The 17,045-nt window shown below is 36.8% G+C and overlaps 1 protein-coding gene across 1 annotated transcript in view; it reads left to right on the plus strand.

Annotated features, from left to right (window-relative positions):
- The window catches only part of LOC109103545 (glutamate receptor ionotropic, kainate 4-like), a 329,617-nt gene that overhangs the window by 262,863 nt on the left and 49,709 nt on the right, over positions 1-17,045 (plus strand). The window contains exons 11-13 of the mRNA XM_042740067.1: positions 9,301-9,461; positions 13,105-13,257; positions 13,644-13,748. Coding sequence (XP_042596001.1) covers positions 9,301-9,461; positions 13,105-13,257; positions 13,644-13,748 — 419 coding nt within the window. The remainder of the gene's footprint in view (positions 1-9,300; positions 9,462-13,104; positions 13,258-13,643; positions 13,749-17,045) is intronic.

Genomic DNA, 17,045 nt, shown 5'->3' on the forward strand with positions numbered 1-17,045 from the left:
TATATATTTGATAAAAACTCTTTTTTCCAGTTCCAATGGCAGAATGGAGTGCACGTGAACCAACAGTCTCTAAAATAAACAGGAATAAATATCCAGCGGTGTAAATTATGAATTACTGAAATGTGATAGTGAAGTGCATATCACTAAATGTATACATATTTTATAAAAATAAATGCATTATATACTTTCCTAAACACATTATGTTTTAAAATTTAATGGATGTTTAAATTGATAAAAAATATTTGCAAATTATTTGGAATATTAAGAGGCCATTATATATATATATATATATATATATATATATATATATATATATATATATATATATATATATATATATATATATATATATATATATATATATATATATATATATATATATACATATATATATATATACATGTATATACACATATGTATAATAAATTTATGACAGCAACTGCAAAGAATCTAACTAAAGTAAATTTTTATTCAGACACAAATATCCAAAACCAATTACTTAAAAAAACAGCTTAGACTTGTTTTAAGAGTTAGAAATCCCCCACTCTACAATTTTTCTCTTTTTAAAAAATCTGTTTCATCTCAGATATGCATCATTATACGTTGGAAAATATCTATCGCTACTTCTGTTTCATTGTGACTTTACAAACTTTATGGTTTTAAGATAGTGACTCTGTTTATTCAATTGGCCCCTGCTGTGAAGATGTGGCATTGCATTATACAACATCATTTTTGCATTCCTTCTGAATTTTGCTAGATGTAAGTCACATTGCAATATTCCATGGGCTAGAAGATATATACATGTTATCCCGCATTGATTGTTGTGAATGTCAGGGTGTGAATCCAATCTCCCAGTCTAAGCAATGAGAAGACTACAAAATACAGGCTCACACATTGTAATCCTAGCTCTTTCCACAATGTACTCAACACTGTCAACAACTACAATCATTAGCAGTCAGCAGGGATCCCTCTCTCTGATTCATGCCATGAATTTACATGCCAGTTAATACAAGCGTAAAATGACTTATATCTGCCAAAAACACTGTGTGAACATTTCAGCTGTTCAGATAATCACTCACAGAGATTTTATTGCGGCAGTTTAAATCGCCATTCATTACCTCCTTAATTCATGGAGTAAAAGGATGCCGCTTAACTGATGTTATCATTGAGAAAATCGATATCCTATTCATTAGTTTATAACTCAAGTCTAGAATACAGTTCTCCTTAGAGCCTAAAATGTTTCTTTTTGCTGTTTATAAGTTTTAAGGCATACTGTAATTCACCCAAAATGAAAATTCCATCATCATTTACTTCACCTTCATGTCATTTCAAAACCGAATAACTTTCTTTCCTCTGTGCAGCACAAAAGACTTTGTTGATTGCTCTTTTCATGCAGTTACAATGAGCATCGACTTTTTGTTCTTTAAAAAGAACAAATAAAAGTAGTGTACTATATTCGAAATCTTGTGAAGTAATATAGCTTTGTGTACAAAACCGGCCAAAGTGCCTGCTTTTTTACGCTTAGTCAGTTTGTGCCGCTAATGGGGTGTATTGGCAAAAAAGTCTTATGTTTGGGCAGAAAAATGATGATTAGAAATGATCATTTGTATTATGCCTCAGTGCTCAGTTCAATTGATTAAGCAGGTGTGGTAGTGAACAAACAAAATAAGTCAGTAATACTGTGCATCAGTGAGTAAATCGCTGAATGAATGAGTGATTCAGTGAGTGAAAGATCTGTCTCCTCTTGTCAGAGAGAAAGTCTGTTTTATTCTCTCTTGGCACTTTTCCACTGACACCATGAAGGATGTTCACAGCAAGCAACTCTGAACATCATAACACCAGCCTCTCTACATAATCACACCGCACCTCACTAGGAATCAATTAACACCCACAACCGAACATCTCAATCTTGGTTTCAGCAAGCTGGCAATTTGAGTACAGCACATTAAGTCACGTAATAGTTGAGGTGGGACTCTAAGTTCCTGAAGTTCATCTGAAATCGCTTACTTTCTGAGTAGGTACTTCTTTTGAATAAGTAGGACTTTGCGACCGTTTAAAAAGTAATTCAATCTATAAAGCGTTTCCATTACACAAAAGGGTTCTTTATAGTGGGGGAAAAAAATTCTTTACACTATAAAAAATGATTTTTTTTTAAAGAACTTTGAATTGTTTGGGAACCCAAAAAGGTTCTTACATGGCATCAGTGTGAAAACCCCATTTTGAAACCTTTGTTTTATGCTTATGTATTAGTTATGCAATCCAGGTATACACAATTCGCCATGTACAGTGTCAGTTGCTTTGCTTCACTGCCATTTACAAATTCTCACCTGTGGCCTCATGGAACAGTATGTGTCCCTGGATGCTTCTCATATTTTAAGGGTTCTTCATTCATAGTGGTGAACAAACTATAACTACAAAGCAAATATCATTTTTACATTCCCATTTGTTCCAATAGCAAAAGAAAAATCAATTTATTGTGTTTATGTGACTACAAAAGAGGAAAAAAAATACTGATTTCAGTTATGTTGGTCAAAAAAGAGAAAGATGTCAACTTTACAGTCACTTCCTCAGCTATTGTAATTGTGATCGGAGAAACTAAGCTTTTTAAAACTTTGAATTCAATTGAACCATTTACTTCACAAAATTATTCACTCTTTCTAGGTTTTTGAAACATGCCTGCTATTCAGAATGGCATAACTGCCATGAAAACTCAGCTTAAAAACTTAAACATGCATAAAAAAAGATAAACTTTTACAAATTGTTTTAACAATATGTTTAATTGCATATGTAATCTGTTAAATGAAATGTCTTTATAATACGTGTTATTTTAATAATTTGCTTCTTTTGTTTGTTTTATGGAGAACTTAGTTAATCAGAGCAATAAGAGACTAATAGCTAAAACCCTTCCTTTTATCATACAAATGTGTCATTAAGATCGTATTAAGCTGATTTGAAATCAGGTAAAACCCATATAGACATGGGTTCACAGAGATCACCCCTAACAATGAACTATTCAAATTTCTAAACATTTCAAAAGTTATGATACAACAAATGCCTTACTTTGGCAGTTATATACATGCTCCGAATCATAGGCTTGAAATAAGTGATTCCCAAAGGTTTCGAAGCATCATGAAAGCACCCAGCATTAGTATTAGAAATGCTTATGCTGCAGCATTAACTATTATAACTAGTATAACTATACTTCCTGTAATTTAATGCCAAGATAATCACAAAGTACAGTGTTATAATGTACATACACAAGTTGTTTTTTATGAAAATGTAAAAATTAATAATAAATTTAGTGTTAACAGCTGTGGAAATCTCAGCTCTCCAGAATCTCATCAGTACTCAGAAGTAGAAGGTCATCTGGTACTTTTTGTGTACTGTTTTAATAATACAGCGAATTTGACCATTCTACTTACTACATTTTTCAGGTACTATATAGGACAGTATACATGTTCAGATGCCGCAATATTAATTTGTTAGTTTGAATTTGTTGTGCCGTGTTGTCTTCTTATTATATTTGTGCCACATTTATTTTAGTTTCTTTTTGTACTCTGAAACCTGTGGGAATGCCTTTATTTGTCATAATGAATATTAGATTGTCAGATTGTGTCCTTGTTTGTCCTCTTTTTATTGTCAATTAAATAAACACAGAATGACTTTGGAGGTTGAAATAGTTTGATTTGGGTGCCAGACCTGTTCGGACCCTCTACTGTTTTACCACCTATCGGGGTTTAGCATTTCTCCCGGGAGCTCATTATTCCAAACACTGTTTGGCTGTGCCACAACAAACAATATGCATGTGTGCACACCCATATGTGTGTGTGAGAGAGTCTGCCAGCGGTTAAGCATGCAGCAAGCTGGCCCAGGTTCTGCTTTTCTGATTGATCTTCAGGTGACAGGCTGTGTCAGGGGGCTCATCGCCAGCCTGTCAGCGCCTCACCTCCCTTCTCTCTCCTCTATCCAGTCCCTTTCCTTCCTCTCTCTTTCTTGTCCTCTCTTCCCCTCTCTCTTCTGTCATCCTGCCAGAGATCAGGAGCAGCTGCTGTCCCAGAGGTCCAACTGTTTCCTAGATGCTTCTTCTCTTATGCTGGCCAAACAGTTAAAGAAATGTTTGTGTGCGTGGTTTTTATGTGATTTGCGGAATTTTGTTTTGTTCACTAACCACTTGCAATCCAGTTTAGCCAGGTGTTAAGTGTGCTGAAGTAGCGTTGCACTGTGAGTATTTAAATGAAGTCATTATCATTCTTTTCTGTGCAAACACACCTCTTTTCTAGGCAAATTTGGCTTATAGAGATTATGACTATTTGCCTGGTGGGAATAACGTTGTGCTATTAAACAATTAAAAAATATTTCTGTGTAAATTTTCTGTCAGATGTGGCAGCAGTTTTTGGTGAAGTCAGTTGTGCAGTATTAGTTAGAAAGACCTTTATTGGTCTTTATCTCAGAAAATTTAGTTTTAATACTTTTCTTCCGTGCTTTTTTCATTTTTATTTATTTGTTTATTTTTCATTTTATTTCTGTTTAGCTTTAATTTGTATTGAATCAGACATTTGGTTCAGTAACCATCTAGGTCAATTCAGTTCAGTTCATTTAGAGTTCATCAGACTAATTCAAACAAGTAACTCCTGAGTTTAAGATTCTTTTGAATTATTTGTTAAATTATTAATCTGGCTCAATTTACTCATTCGTTCATGGACCGGACTACACAGATTGCTCTGTGTGTTTGCTTTTTGCGTGTGATTAGCAAAGACAGAGCGACCAAATAGAAAGTCCTCAACAGTCTTTATCTCAGAACATTCAATTCAGACTTCAAACTAATGTCATATTTTGAATTACTTTTGTTTTTATTTTAATTTTATTTAAAATTTTAGTACTTTTATTGTGTGCTTGTGTCATATATATATACAAGTGCATCTCAATAAATTAAAATACCGTGGAAAAGTTAATTTATTTCAGTAATTCAAGTCAATTAAATTCATTGCACACAGACTGAAGTAGTTTAAGTCTTTGGTTCTTTTAATTGTAATGATTTTGGCTCACATTTAACAAAAACCCATCAATTCACAATACATTAGAATATGGTGACATGCCAATCAGCTAATCAACTCAAAACACCTGCAAAGGTTTCCTGAGCCTTCAAAATGGTCTCTCAGTTTGGTTCATTAGGCTACACAATCATGGGGAAGACTGTTGATGAAGACTGTTTGCACAAGGAATGCAATTAACTGGGCTAAGAAGAAGAAGAACTGGCCTGTTGCCCAGTGGTCCAAAGCCCTCTTTTCAGATGAGAGCAAGTTTTGTATTTCATTTGGAAACCAAGGTCCTAGAGTCTGGAGGAAGGCTGGAGAAGCTCATAGCCCAAGTTGCTTGAAGTCCAGTGTGAAGTTTCCACAGTCTGTGATGATTTGGGGTGCAATGTCATCTGCTGGTGTTGGTCCATTGTGTTTTTTGAAAACCAAAGTCACTGCCCCCGTTTACCAAAAAATTTTGGAGCACTTCATGCTTCCTTCTGCTGACCAGCTTTTTGAAGATGCTGATTTCATTTTCCAGCAGGATTTGGCACCTGCCCACACTGCCAAAAGCACCAAAAGTTGGTAAAATGACCTTGGTGTTGGTGTGCTTGACTGGCCAGCAAACTCACCAGACCTGAACCCCACAGAGAATCTATGGGGTATTGTCAAGAGGAAAATGAGAAACAAGAGACCAAAAAATGCAAATGAGCTGAAGGCGACTGTCAAAGAAACCTGGGCTTCCATACCACCTCAGCAGTGCCACAAACTGATCACCTCCATGACACTCCGAATTGTAATTAAAGCAAAAGTATATGTACAGTAAATGAACATACTTTCCAGAAGGCCAACAATTCACTAAAAATGTTTTTTTATTGGTCTTATGAAGTATTCTAATCTGTTGAGTGAATTGGTGGGTTTTTGTTAAATGTGAGCCAAAATCATCACAATTAAAAGAACCAAAGACTTAAACTACTTCAGTCTGTGTGCATTGAATTTATTTAATACATAAGTTTCACAATTTGAGTTGAATTACTGAAATAAATTAACTTTTCCATGACATTCTAATTTATTGAAATGCACTTGTATATATATATATATATATATATTCTGTTCAGCTTTATTTTATACTTACGTCATTTTGAGTGATTTTAATATTTAAACTTTTTTTTTTTTTGCCAAGGCAACATTTGTTAGTATTTAGTTTTTCATCAAATATTTATATTTCTTTATTTCAGCTTTATTTCACATAATAAAAACTGTTTAGTAGATTTTGTTTTCTGTAACAACACTGCAACATGTGAATTGTGTTCATAACGTGTTTGTGCTATTATCTAATTTGCATAATTACTTTAGTGAATCAGGTGCTAAAACAGACTGCACGCGCAAATGAAAGGTGCTATTAGTGGGCAGTTCATTTTTAGTAAATGCTGAAGTGTCTGCTCAATCACACATGCACACACCCCACGTGCGCTGCGGGACATTCTGTGACCTTCCGTGTCGTGTATGAGTGGCTCAAAGTGCGCCACAGTTAATGACTGGCTCATTTACACTGTCTCTGCTTTAATGAAGTATTAACATGCGCTCGGAGAGTAATTACAGGTCCGTTCCCGTCGGGCTTGTCAGACTGCACCAGGGAGTGCAGATGGAGGAAGGGTCAACTGTTCACACACTCTTATATGCTAATCAATATGAGTCCATTTACAATAAAGGCTCATTTGCAAAGCCATACAATAAGCAGCATTATGATTTGTCAGCAGCATTACTCTGATGTTTTTTGGTTTACGCCAGCAACAGATTGTAGCTTGCGGCGTCTAATGTCTCAAAGATTGCTTGCTAATGAAAAGTGTTTTATTATTCGCTCTTTTTAATTAAATTTAAAGTTTGATGCTTCACAGTGAGTGTGAGAGTTTTAAAGTGCTGGAGGTGCTATATTAACATACTTTGCATCATGATTTTGTTGTTATAGAATGGAATCAGCCTTGTGTCTCTCGCCAGTATCATTTGAGCACATTTTGACGTTGTTTCACAGCATTGTGTTGTTATCAGAGCAAGAGACGGCCTTTATTCAAATCAAAAGCTGACATGGCCATTCTTCAGTGAATCAGAGAGGCCGCTCCACCTCTAAAATATGAAAAGAGGATCTTCTGTTATCTACAAGAAAATTCAGCGGTCTCTCTCGCCCGGGTTTCCTCTGAAACAAACTGTCTCCTGAAGCTCTGCAGTGCATTTTTGTCTGCACTCCCATGACACTGCGCTCCCCTCCTTTTCTTCCTGTCCTCTCGGCAGAGGCTTTAATCCTATGCGGTGTGCGCTACCCATGGCCCGGGTGGCTGTCCTCATCTGGCTTTGTGTTTGTAATGAGAGGGCAAGATTGTGTTGTCTTTGATCTGAGGTGCTTCAGTCTTACTGCATGCTACCTTGTGTAAGGCTAGGGATTTGTGTGTTTGGATCATTTGCTCGCCTTCCCTGACCCCTCCTCCACACACGGCTTCAACACAACCGTTCTTTTTCAACCTCAATTCATTTTTTATTCTCATTTAGTCTCACCTCATCTAAATCTCTTCTGTGTTCTCATGAAGTCCAATTGTGAGACAAGTCTTTTTCACTTCTCTTTATGGTTTATCTCATCATGTCTGTTCTTGTCTCAACTTTCGAATCTTATGGTGTCTCTCATCTCGTTCTGTCACGTCTTCTCTTCTTGTCTCTTCTCATCTCATGCTGTTTCCTTTTCTTTGTCTTCTAGCCACACTTCTTGTCTTTTCTCATCTAGTGTTATCTATTTTCCTCTTCTCATCTAGTCTTCTCTGACATCTAGTGTGTATATTCTGTCTCCTCTCATTTAGTCTCATCTCATCTTTTCTCGATACTGTCATCTAGTTTCAGTTGATACTGTCTCATCTTATCTAGTCTCTTCTCTTCTGTCATAGTCTGTTCATTCTGTCTCTTCTCATGCAGTCTCATTTCATCTCATAATTTCTCTTCTTCTCTCTGTCATCTAGTTTCATCTCATCTAGTCTCGTCTCATCTCATCTCATCTCTTCCCTTGTATTCTCCTATTTTGCTTTTTGTTGTCTAGTCTCACTTCATCTTTTTTATAATGTCTCGGACCGCTCATTTAGTCCTCCTTTCCCTGTCATCTATTCTTAGTTTATTATGTCTCGTCTCATCTAGTCTCTTCTCATTTAATCTCAGATCTTCCCATCTAGTCTCCTCTTTTTTATGTCATCTAGTCTCAGTTCTTTCTTTTTCTTCTCATCTAGTTTCATCTCATACTTTCTCATTTAGTCTTCTGTTCTCTATCTAGTCTCAGTTCATTCTGTCTCATCTTGTCTCATCTCATCTTATTTAATTTCAGATCTTCCCATTTAGTCTCATCTCTTCTTCTTTGTCATCTTGTCTCAGTTCATCCATTCTCTTCTCAATTGTTCTCATTTAGTCTTCTCTTCTGTGTCATCTATTCTCTATTAATTCTGTCTTATCTCATCTAATATCATCACATCTCATCTCTTCCCATATATATTCTTCTCTATTCTTCATTGTCATCTGATCTCAGTTCATCTTTCTCTTCTTAAGTAGTCTCATCTTTTCTCATAGTCTCCTCTTCTTCACTGTCATCTAGTTTCAGTTTATCCTGTCTCTTCTTATGTAGTGTCATCTCATTTTATTTCATTATTTCTCATCCAGTTTCCTCTTCTCTGAGAAGAGTCCCAGTCCATCCAGTCTTTTCTCATCATGTCTTTTCTTGTCTCATCTCTTCTCTACTTGTCTCTTCGCTCTTCTCACCTCATCTTTTCTTATATTATCTGAGTCATGGGTCCAGCACTAAAACTTCTCTTCCTCTTCACATCATCAGTGTCCCCTGAGCCAGTAATGGTGTCAGAATCATAGACTGTAATATTGTCAGCAGGAACTGCATGGGACATCTCTATTAACCTTCAGCTGAAGTACTGCACGTGCCGGGACGCAGACTGACAACACTGCAGACCTTTTTTTACCCGCTTTCGCACAATCTCAAAAGTGCCCCTCTTGGGATCTGAGGCACAATAACTGCTGGGATTTGCTCTCCTAAGCATTAACTTTTGCTGAATTAAGTTACTTGGCCCAGGAATTGGCAGAATTACCTCAGTGCTTGTTAATGCCTGACAAGAGCTTCACAATATTATTTTACTTCCTATGGGCGTCATAAGGATGTTTAGATTCGACAAGAGACCTGAGCTTAGCAACTTGATAAGAAGCACTCATATTGGTGAATTAACTTGAATGTTTTCTCTTTTTCTTGCAGGAATTTTCCTGCTACGATTGGACGATTTAGCTGATCAACGAGTCAACATCGTCGGGTTTTCAGTCTTCAACATGACACATCCTTTCTTTCAGGACTTCGTCCTCAGCCTCAATCGATCCTGGCAGGAGAACTGTGATCATGCTCCTTTTGCAGGAACACCAGTAAGGCTGAGAAACTCTTAGTTAAAGATGTTTTGAATATGCATGAGTTAATCAATGTTAAGGGATGACTCCACTTCCTGATAATTTACTCATCCCCATGCCATCCAAGATGTTCATGTTTTTCTTTCTTCAGTCGCAAAGAAATTAAGGTTTTTGAGAAAAACATTCCAGGATTTTTCTTCATAATGGACTTCAGTGGTGGCCAATGGACTGAAGGTTAAAAATTAGGTTCCAGTGCAGCTTCAAAGGGCTCTACACGATCCCAGCCAAGGAATAAGGGTCTTGTCTTGTATGAGATGGGAGTTTTTCGACCTACCCTAACTGTCTTGAACCGGAGTGCACAAAGTATGCATGCACATTGCAGAGCTAGACAAAATGAGCATTTTGCGATTTAAGGGTCGTGTAGAGCCCTTTGAAGCTGCACTGAAACTGCATTTTTAACCTTTATTCCATTGGCCACCACTGAAGTCCATTATATGTAGAAACATTTTTGAATGTTTTCCTCAAAAAACTTAATTTCTTTGCAACTGAAGAAAGAAAGACATGAACATCTTGGATGACACTGGGGTAAAAAAAATTATCAGGAAATTTTTATTCTGGAAGTGGAGTTATCCTTTAAAGGGATAGTTCACCCAAAAATGAAAAGTAAGTAACAGTAAGAAAAGTATGAAAATCATCGTCAGAATAGTCCATCTGCCATCAGTCATTTAACCATAATGTTATGAAGTGACGAGAATACTTTTTGTACAAGAAGAAAACAAAAATAATGACTTTATTCAACAATTCCTCTCCATTTTGGCAATTCTGAACAGATTTTTAACTACTCACCCTCATGTTGTTCTAAACCCGTAAGACCTTTGTTCATCTTCGGAACACAAATTAAGATATTTTTGATGAAATCAGAGAGCTTTCTGACCCTCCATAGACAGCAACGCAACTGAAACATTCAAGGCCCAGAAAGGTAGTTAGGACATCATTAAAACAGCCCATGTGACATCAGTGGTTAAAGCTTAATTTTATGAAGCTATAAGAATAATTTTTGTGAACAAAGAAAACAAAAAAAACACAACTTTAGTTAACAATTTCTTCTCTTCCATGCCAGTCTTCCAAAAGTATTATTGTAGCTTCATAACATTACATTTGAACCACTGATGTCACATTGACTATTTTAATGATTTTCTTACTACCTTTCTGGACCTTGAATTTTTCAATTGCGTTGCTGTCTATGCAGGGTCAAAAAGCTCTCAGATTTCATCAAAAATGTCCTGATTTGTGTTCCAAAGTTCTTACGGGTTTGAAAGGATATGAGAGTGAGTAATTAATAACAGAAATTTTCATTTTTGAAACTGAAGTGAAATCAGTTACTTTCTTTCTTTCCTGAAACACAAAAGAAGATGTTAGACAACAGGTCCAAGCAGCCAATTTATTATCATGAAAGTAGATTGTGGTTTGTCCTTAAGAACTCCAAAAAACAAAAATATCATAAAACCATAAAAGTAGCCATATGTTCACTGTGGGTTACACTTATACTTTTTTTGCTCATTTTGGAGCTTGAAATCATAAATTCACTTTCATTTTATGGAAAATAACAACTTGGACCTCCATCCAAACATCTCATTTGGGGTTTTACTGAAAAATCTGAGGTGAAACAACATGAGGGTGAATAAATAATGAAAAAATTTAAATTTTGGGGTGAACTATCCTTTAAAAAAAATGTCTCTTTTTGTGTTTAAGTCTAGTACATATTCTAAAATAAGTCATTTATTTGTAACTCAGGGATGCTGTGTTAATTAATTTGGAACAGCCTACTACCCATGTCCTCTTGCTTACCTTGAAGTCGAGGCTATGGCTGTATAATTCATCACACAAAGTCACATATTCACCCTGAGGAATACACACACCCTGCATGTTCACGTCAGCACAGTTATTTCCGTCACATTGGAAACGAAAACATCTGTATAATGTATTATTCCTGATCTCAGTCCCAGTTTGTACTCCATCAAACATCCAGGGTAGCTAATAAAGAAAGAAAATGATTAAAGATCGATCGGTAACATTTCAGTATGATATATGATATATGAAAGTAAGTCGAAATAATTAATTTAAAATTTTTGTATTCTAATTAAAGCTGAAGGGGGAAGACTTCTGAAAAATAAATACCTACTGCTTTTAGAAACTAGCCCTGGTTGCACTTCTCATTTAATTAGGTCTAATCTTTAATTAATCAGAAGATGGTTTGTAGTCTGGCAGACAGATGAGAGAGAGAACGGGTCTAAACCCCACAGTGAGAATCAACTCTGTGTTACACACTGGCCTAGAAATGCAAAGCCTTAAAAACTAGCTTGGCCTAATGTGTTTGATAGGGAAGACACTAACCGAACAGATATTTAAGCCCTGGACTTCATTAGCCAAAGACTAGACTGGCTAGTCTGTGCAGAGATTTAACAGTGAACCTGCATATGTGCCTCAGTCGGCAGCGCACACACATTGTCATTCTGCATTCGCCTAATGAGAGCAGCCAGGACGTTTCCCTGCATGTGACCAGAATAGTTACACCGTTTTTTTTTTTTCTACAGAAAGGAGAGAAACGTAGTCAACAAAATTTACACAGACTGTTATTTTAGTCACACATTCAATCTTCCCTCACGACGCATAAACACACATCTCCACCTCCTCCTCTAAGCTGCTGTGCTGGTCCATAATGCAGCATAACATATCCTCATTACAGAAAGCTTTAGCACCATAATGGATGTCAGAGGGAAAGGAAACTCCACAGCCTTTGCTGCAGTGCATTAACACGCCATCTGATGTAATTAAAGTGGTCAGTAATTCAGTTCCAGGGGGCTGAGGGGGCAAAGGAAGTGGTGGTTGTATCTCAATGATCAATGATGAAGTGTTTGAATGATATTATGATGTTCTGCATGGCCAAATGCATGCAGACAATCCGTGTCCTTTTTGTGAGTATTTGAACTTATTTGGGGGAAAAATTTGTACCCAAAAGTTAGCTAAACCTAACAAAATCTCCAAAAAACTCCCTTTGGGGACGTCCTTATTTGATAAAAATGAAGTACACAAAGTTTTTTTTCTTTTTAATTGTAAAAATGCAGAAAGTTTTCTGTGAGGGGTAGGTTTCGGAGTAGGGTTGATGTAGATTATACTTTTGTACAGTATAAAAACCATTATGCCTGTCCCCATTGAGGTAGGTCCCCATATTAGAATCAAAAATGATGACAAATAAATTGATCAAATAAATACAGCCAATATCTCAAATAAATGAATCTTAATAGCTCAAAACAGCTCAGAATGCAGACAGAACCTTATAATTCCAAGGCAGCAAAATATTAGCTACCCCAAGGTTGTAAATGGTTTTAGAGTAAATATTACAGACTTTTTATTAAATACTATTTAATTACACACAGCTTTATGGTCTATGGTATTTTGCGTGTTTTCTAGTGCATTAAATTTTTATTTACAGGTGATTTTTTGTTTTTACGCCTGAATAGCTAAAAACGCTTATCAAAAGCTTGTCAGCATACTTTTGGCCATGAAGTGTGTATCTGTCTCGGCTACCGGCCTATAGTTGGATTGTACTGCTTTCTGTTTGCTCGGTCTATGTGTTTACTCTTATGTGTGTGTGTTTCAGCTTTCGTCAGCGCTGCTGTTTGATGCGGTACACACGGTGGTGGCAGCCGTGCAGGAGCTGAACCGTAGCCAGAACGTAGGAGCCACTCAGCTCTCCTGCAAGTCCTCTAAGATCTGGGAGCACGGCACAAGTCTGATGAACTACCTGAGGATGGTAAGAACCGCAGGGAGAGGCCACGAGCTGCCAGTCATCTCACCTGCTGCCGTTGCAGGCTCATTCATCATTTAGTTTTTGCTCTCTGTACCACTGCGCCCCACAAACCCTTGTCAGAACTGCAGCCTTCAGCAGAATCTGTGAAGCCGAGACACTGTGTCTTACTCAGCCATTAAAGATGAACGACCATCAGATTGTCATTACTGCATCATCTTATGCATGACATAGGCTAACCTATAGCTGCTTCCTGCATTGTGCTTACTCTTCCAGTGAGGAGCTCTGCCGTCTACATAGCTCTATAAATTGATACAGCACTGAAGACTTTTGTGGCTGTGATCGCATGATACCCCCAGGCGTTAACATGTTGTCTCTCTCTCTCCGGATAGGTAGAGTTGGAAGGCCTAACAGGCCGCATCGAGTTCAACAGCAAAGGCCAGCGCTCGAACTATGCCCTCCGGATCATGCAGAACAGCAGGGATGGCCTAAGGCAGGTAAAGTAACTCTCGGCCACACCAGCCTATCAAGCTAGAGGTAAAACTTGCCATTATCTGTGTTCATGCTTCTGTCTGCCAGGAACACAATGAGATTTTCTGGCCGCGGTCACATGGATGTGATGTAAAGGTGGAGAAATCCTCTAAAAGCACATTGTTTTTTCCCCAGGCCTCAATCAGAATGCTTGATCGTAAACGCGTAGGAAGGAAACTCCAATTTTCATTGAGTCCAGTGAGACAGCTAGAACGACTGTGATGGAATTATTGTTAATTAGTACTTTCATGCTCCTGTGATTTTTATTGGCAGGTTTGGATGTAGATTGAATTGTTCTTGCGACATGAAGCGGGGGCCCTCGCAGGTGTGCCATCTGCCATTAGTAAGCAGAAAGCGAGTGTTTGGAAATTTAAAGGCACAGGTCACTCAAAACTAAAATGACCCTCATGTTGTTCCTAACCTGTATGACTTTTGTTTATCTTCTAAAAACAAATGAAGAGACAGTGCTTTTAATGAAACCTGAGAGATACCTTTGAAAGTCCATTCCACCAAAACTTTTATGTTTAAGTCCATAAAAAGATTGAAAATGAAATCATGTGAATTGAGTAGTTTAATCCAAGTCTTCTGAAGAGGAACAATTGCTTAACATGATGGACAGGTTTCATTTAGGCTTTTATTCGCATATAAATGTTGATCATCGCACATCTTACAGCACATCAGTTATGTTAAATGGAAGCTTAAATGTTCTTTAATGATGCGGGAATGAACCTCATTGGGTCTCTCGCAGCAAGCAACTTTTTGAAACTATAAAAACAAGCGTTAAAGTTTTTGTGGAATTGGAATTTCATTGGAGGGATGACAATTTCCCAGATTGCATTAAAAATATGTTTATTTGTGTTTTAAAGAGGAACAAAAGTCTTAAAGTGTGGGACCACATGAGGGTGATAATTTCAAGAATTTGCCTGCCCATTCAGTCCTGATGGACTGCTGCTTATATAGGCTCTTAATGATGATTGTCAGGACTGAATGATTAGGCTCCTCCTGAACCTATGTTTGGAACTTCATACAATTAAATAGGTAGGCTACGTGAAAAGTCATAACGTTGTTTGTCCACTATTAAAAGTGATAGTGACTAAATGATATCTTTTTGGAAGGCCTTCTTGAATGTTTTTTTGGTCATGAACCTCCTCTTAAGCCATTTCGGATGTGCACATGCTGTTTCGTAATAGTAACACTGGTTTTGTGTTGCACGCCACCTGTTGAGATTTGATTATTTGTATTTCATCAGAAAAGGTGGCAATAAGAAACACATTTTTTCATTCACAAAGCCAGATTATAAAAGAATCATCTTAAAGGATACTCTTTTTGAAGATGTGCCCAGTCTGTGCTCAGAAAAAGGAATTTTCAATGAGGACTACCTGATGAGGACTGAAAGGGTCAAAATGTTGTTTGTCCACCTCTTAAATAGAGTTTGACTGCATGTGCTATTATTTTTGAAAGTATTCTAGGATTTTGTTTTTTGATCATTTACCTGCTCTAAAGTTGTTGTTGATGTTGTTGTTGTTTTTTTTTTTTTTTTTTTTTTTTTGGATGTGCACATACCACTTTTTTAATTTAAGTAACATTGTTTTTACTGTATGTTGTACTCCATCTGATGAGACTCTCGTGACATTTTGGGGTTATTTTTGGGACATTTGTTTTTTATCAAAGACATTTGGAAGATTTGTTTTTATGGAAAAATAGAAACATACAACACTTTTGAATTCACAAAGGATAGCTACGAAAGAATCAACTTAAAAGATTGAAGCTAGGCCCCGTTTTTACTCAGACAAGTTTCCCTAAATGACTACCTGGCACAAACCAAAAGGTTTGAAGCGTTCTTTGTCCAGTATCGAAATAGTGTGAGAGTATTGTGGCAGTGTTGTGTTCTTTTGTTCTTTTTTGAGTAATAGATTTAATTAATTAGAAAAAAAAATTACTCATAGTATTTAGGATAAACCGAGCTGATGACTGACTGTTGTTACCGTTGGCTGTTTCTGTATATGTCGGCAAGAGAGAGCAGAAGGGTCGCACTGTCAAACAGCAGCCTGGTTTCTGAGTGACACTGCATTTCTACAGCCTTTGTGACCGTCACCTTGTGTCACTCACATACACTTTTTTATTGCTCTTTTAACCTTTCGAAACACTGTCAACTTTCTCCGTCAACTGCTGCTGTACAGCGAGCTCTGTGATTCGTGATGGACAGATGGACAGTCGAAGGCCACTTTGTTCACTATTCAAGTCATAACAGCAGAGATTGGACTGGCAGCTGGTGTTCGTGCCCAACCTTATTAGTTTCACAAAGACATCACTGTTTTTCTAGAGAGTAATATCCGCTGTCTCAATTTGATGTAATGCATCTGTCGCTTCCCTGGCCCGGCCCTTTCAGCACTGCTGTGTGGTCCAGCTGGACAGCTAAGTTCATGCGAATGTCACCTCGCTGTCCTAACGTAGCTCCCCTCTGCACATCATTTTCTGTATTTGTTGTGCACTTTTTGTTGTGAAAAAATGAGCATTGTGGCAGAGCTCATAGTGTCTCTTTCCCCTAATGATAGATAATCACCCACAAATCCAAGCAGAGACTATTTTCATTTAAAGAGTATGAGTGTGAAAAATACAGCGGGTGTGTTTGGATGGAATACTGGTGTAATGCATAGTTTACACTTTATACAGTTTTTTTGTATAGTGTGTTAACTGTGCATGTACAGCAACAGTAGTGCAATACTATGTGCATGTTAAATGCAGTGGTGCCAAGGGATAGTTCACCCAAAAATTAAAATTCTCCCATTATTTACATTGCATCATGTCGTTCCAAACCTGTGTGACTTACTTTATTCTGTGGAATATAGAAGATGATATTTTGAAAAAATGTGTCAGTGACTTTATTTGTAATATATATATATATATATATATATATATATATATATATATATATATATATATATATATATATATATATATATAAATTTACTTTTGAAAAATAATGCCGTTTGATCAAATAATAATGACTCAGGAAATGACTGATATTATTTTTGATTCATCCATTACTCTGGAGATGGAAAATCAAGTCGATTGTATTGCATTATGAGATACAGTATTCTGTGCAGTGTGTTCTGTTGTGTATTGCACATTTTGGCAAAAGTTATGTAAGTATTAAATTAGCATACTGAACACTGTGTGAATAATAAGAGTAGTATGCTAGTATATTATTCAAAACATAAACATTAGCCAGGTACTTGAAATGATTTTACTTTAATCCTATA

This window comes from Cyprinus carpio, chromosome B15 (genome assembly GCF_018340385.1).
Source record: "Cyprinus carpio isolate SPL01 chromosome B15, ASM1834038v1, whole genome shotgun sequence".
NCBI classification, from domain to species: domain Eukaryota; kingdom Metazoa; phylum Chordata; class Actinopteri; order Cypriniformes; family Cyprinidae; genus Cyprinus; species Cyprinus carpio.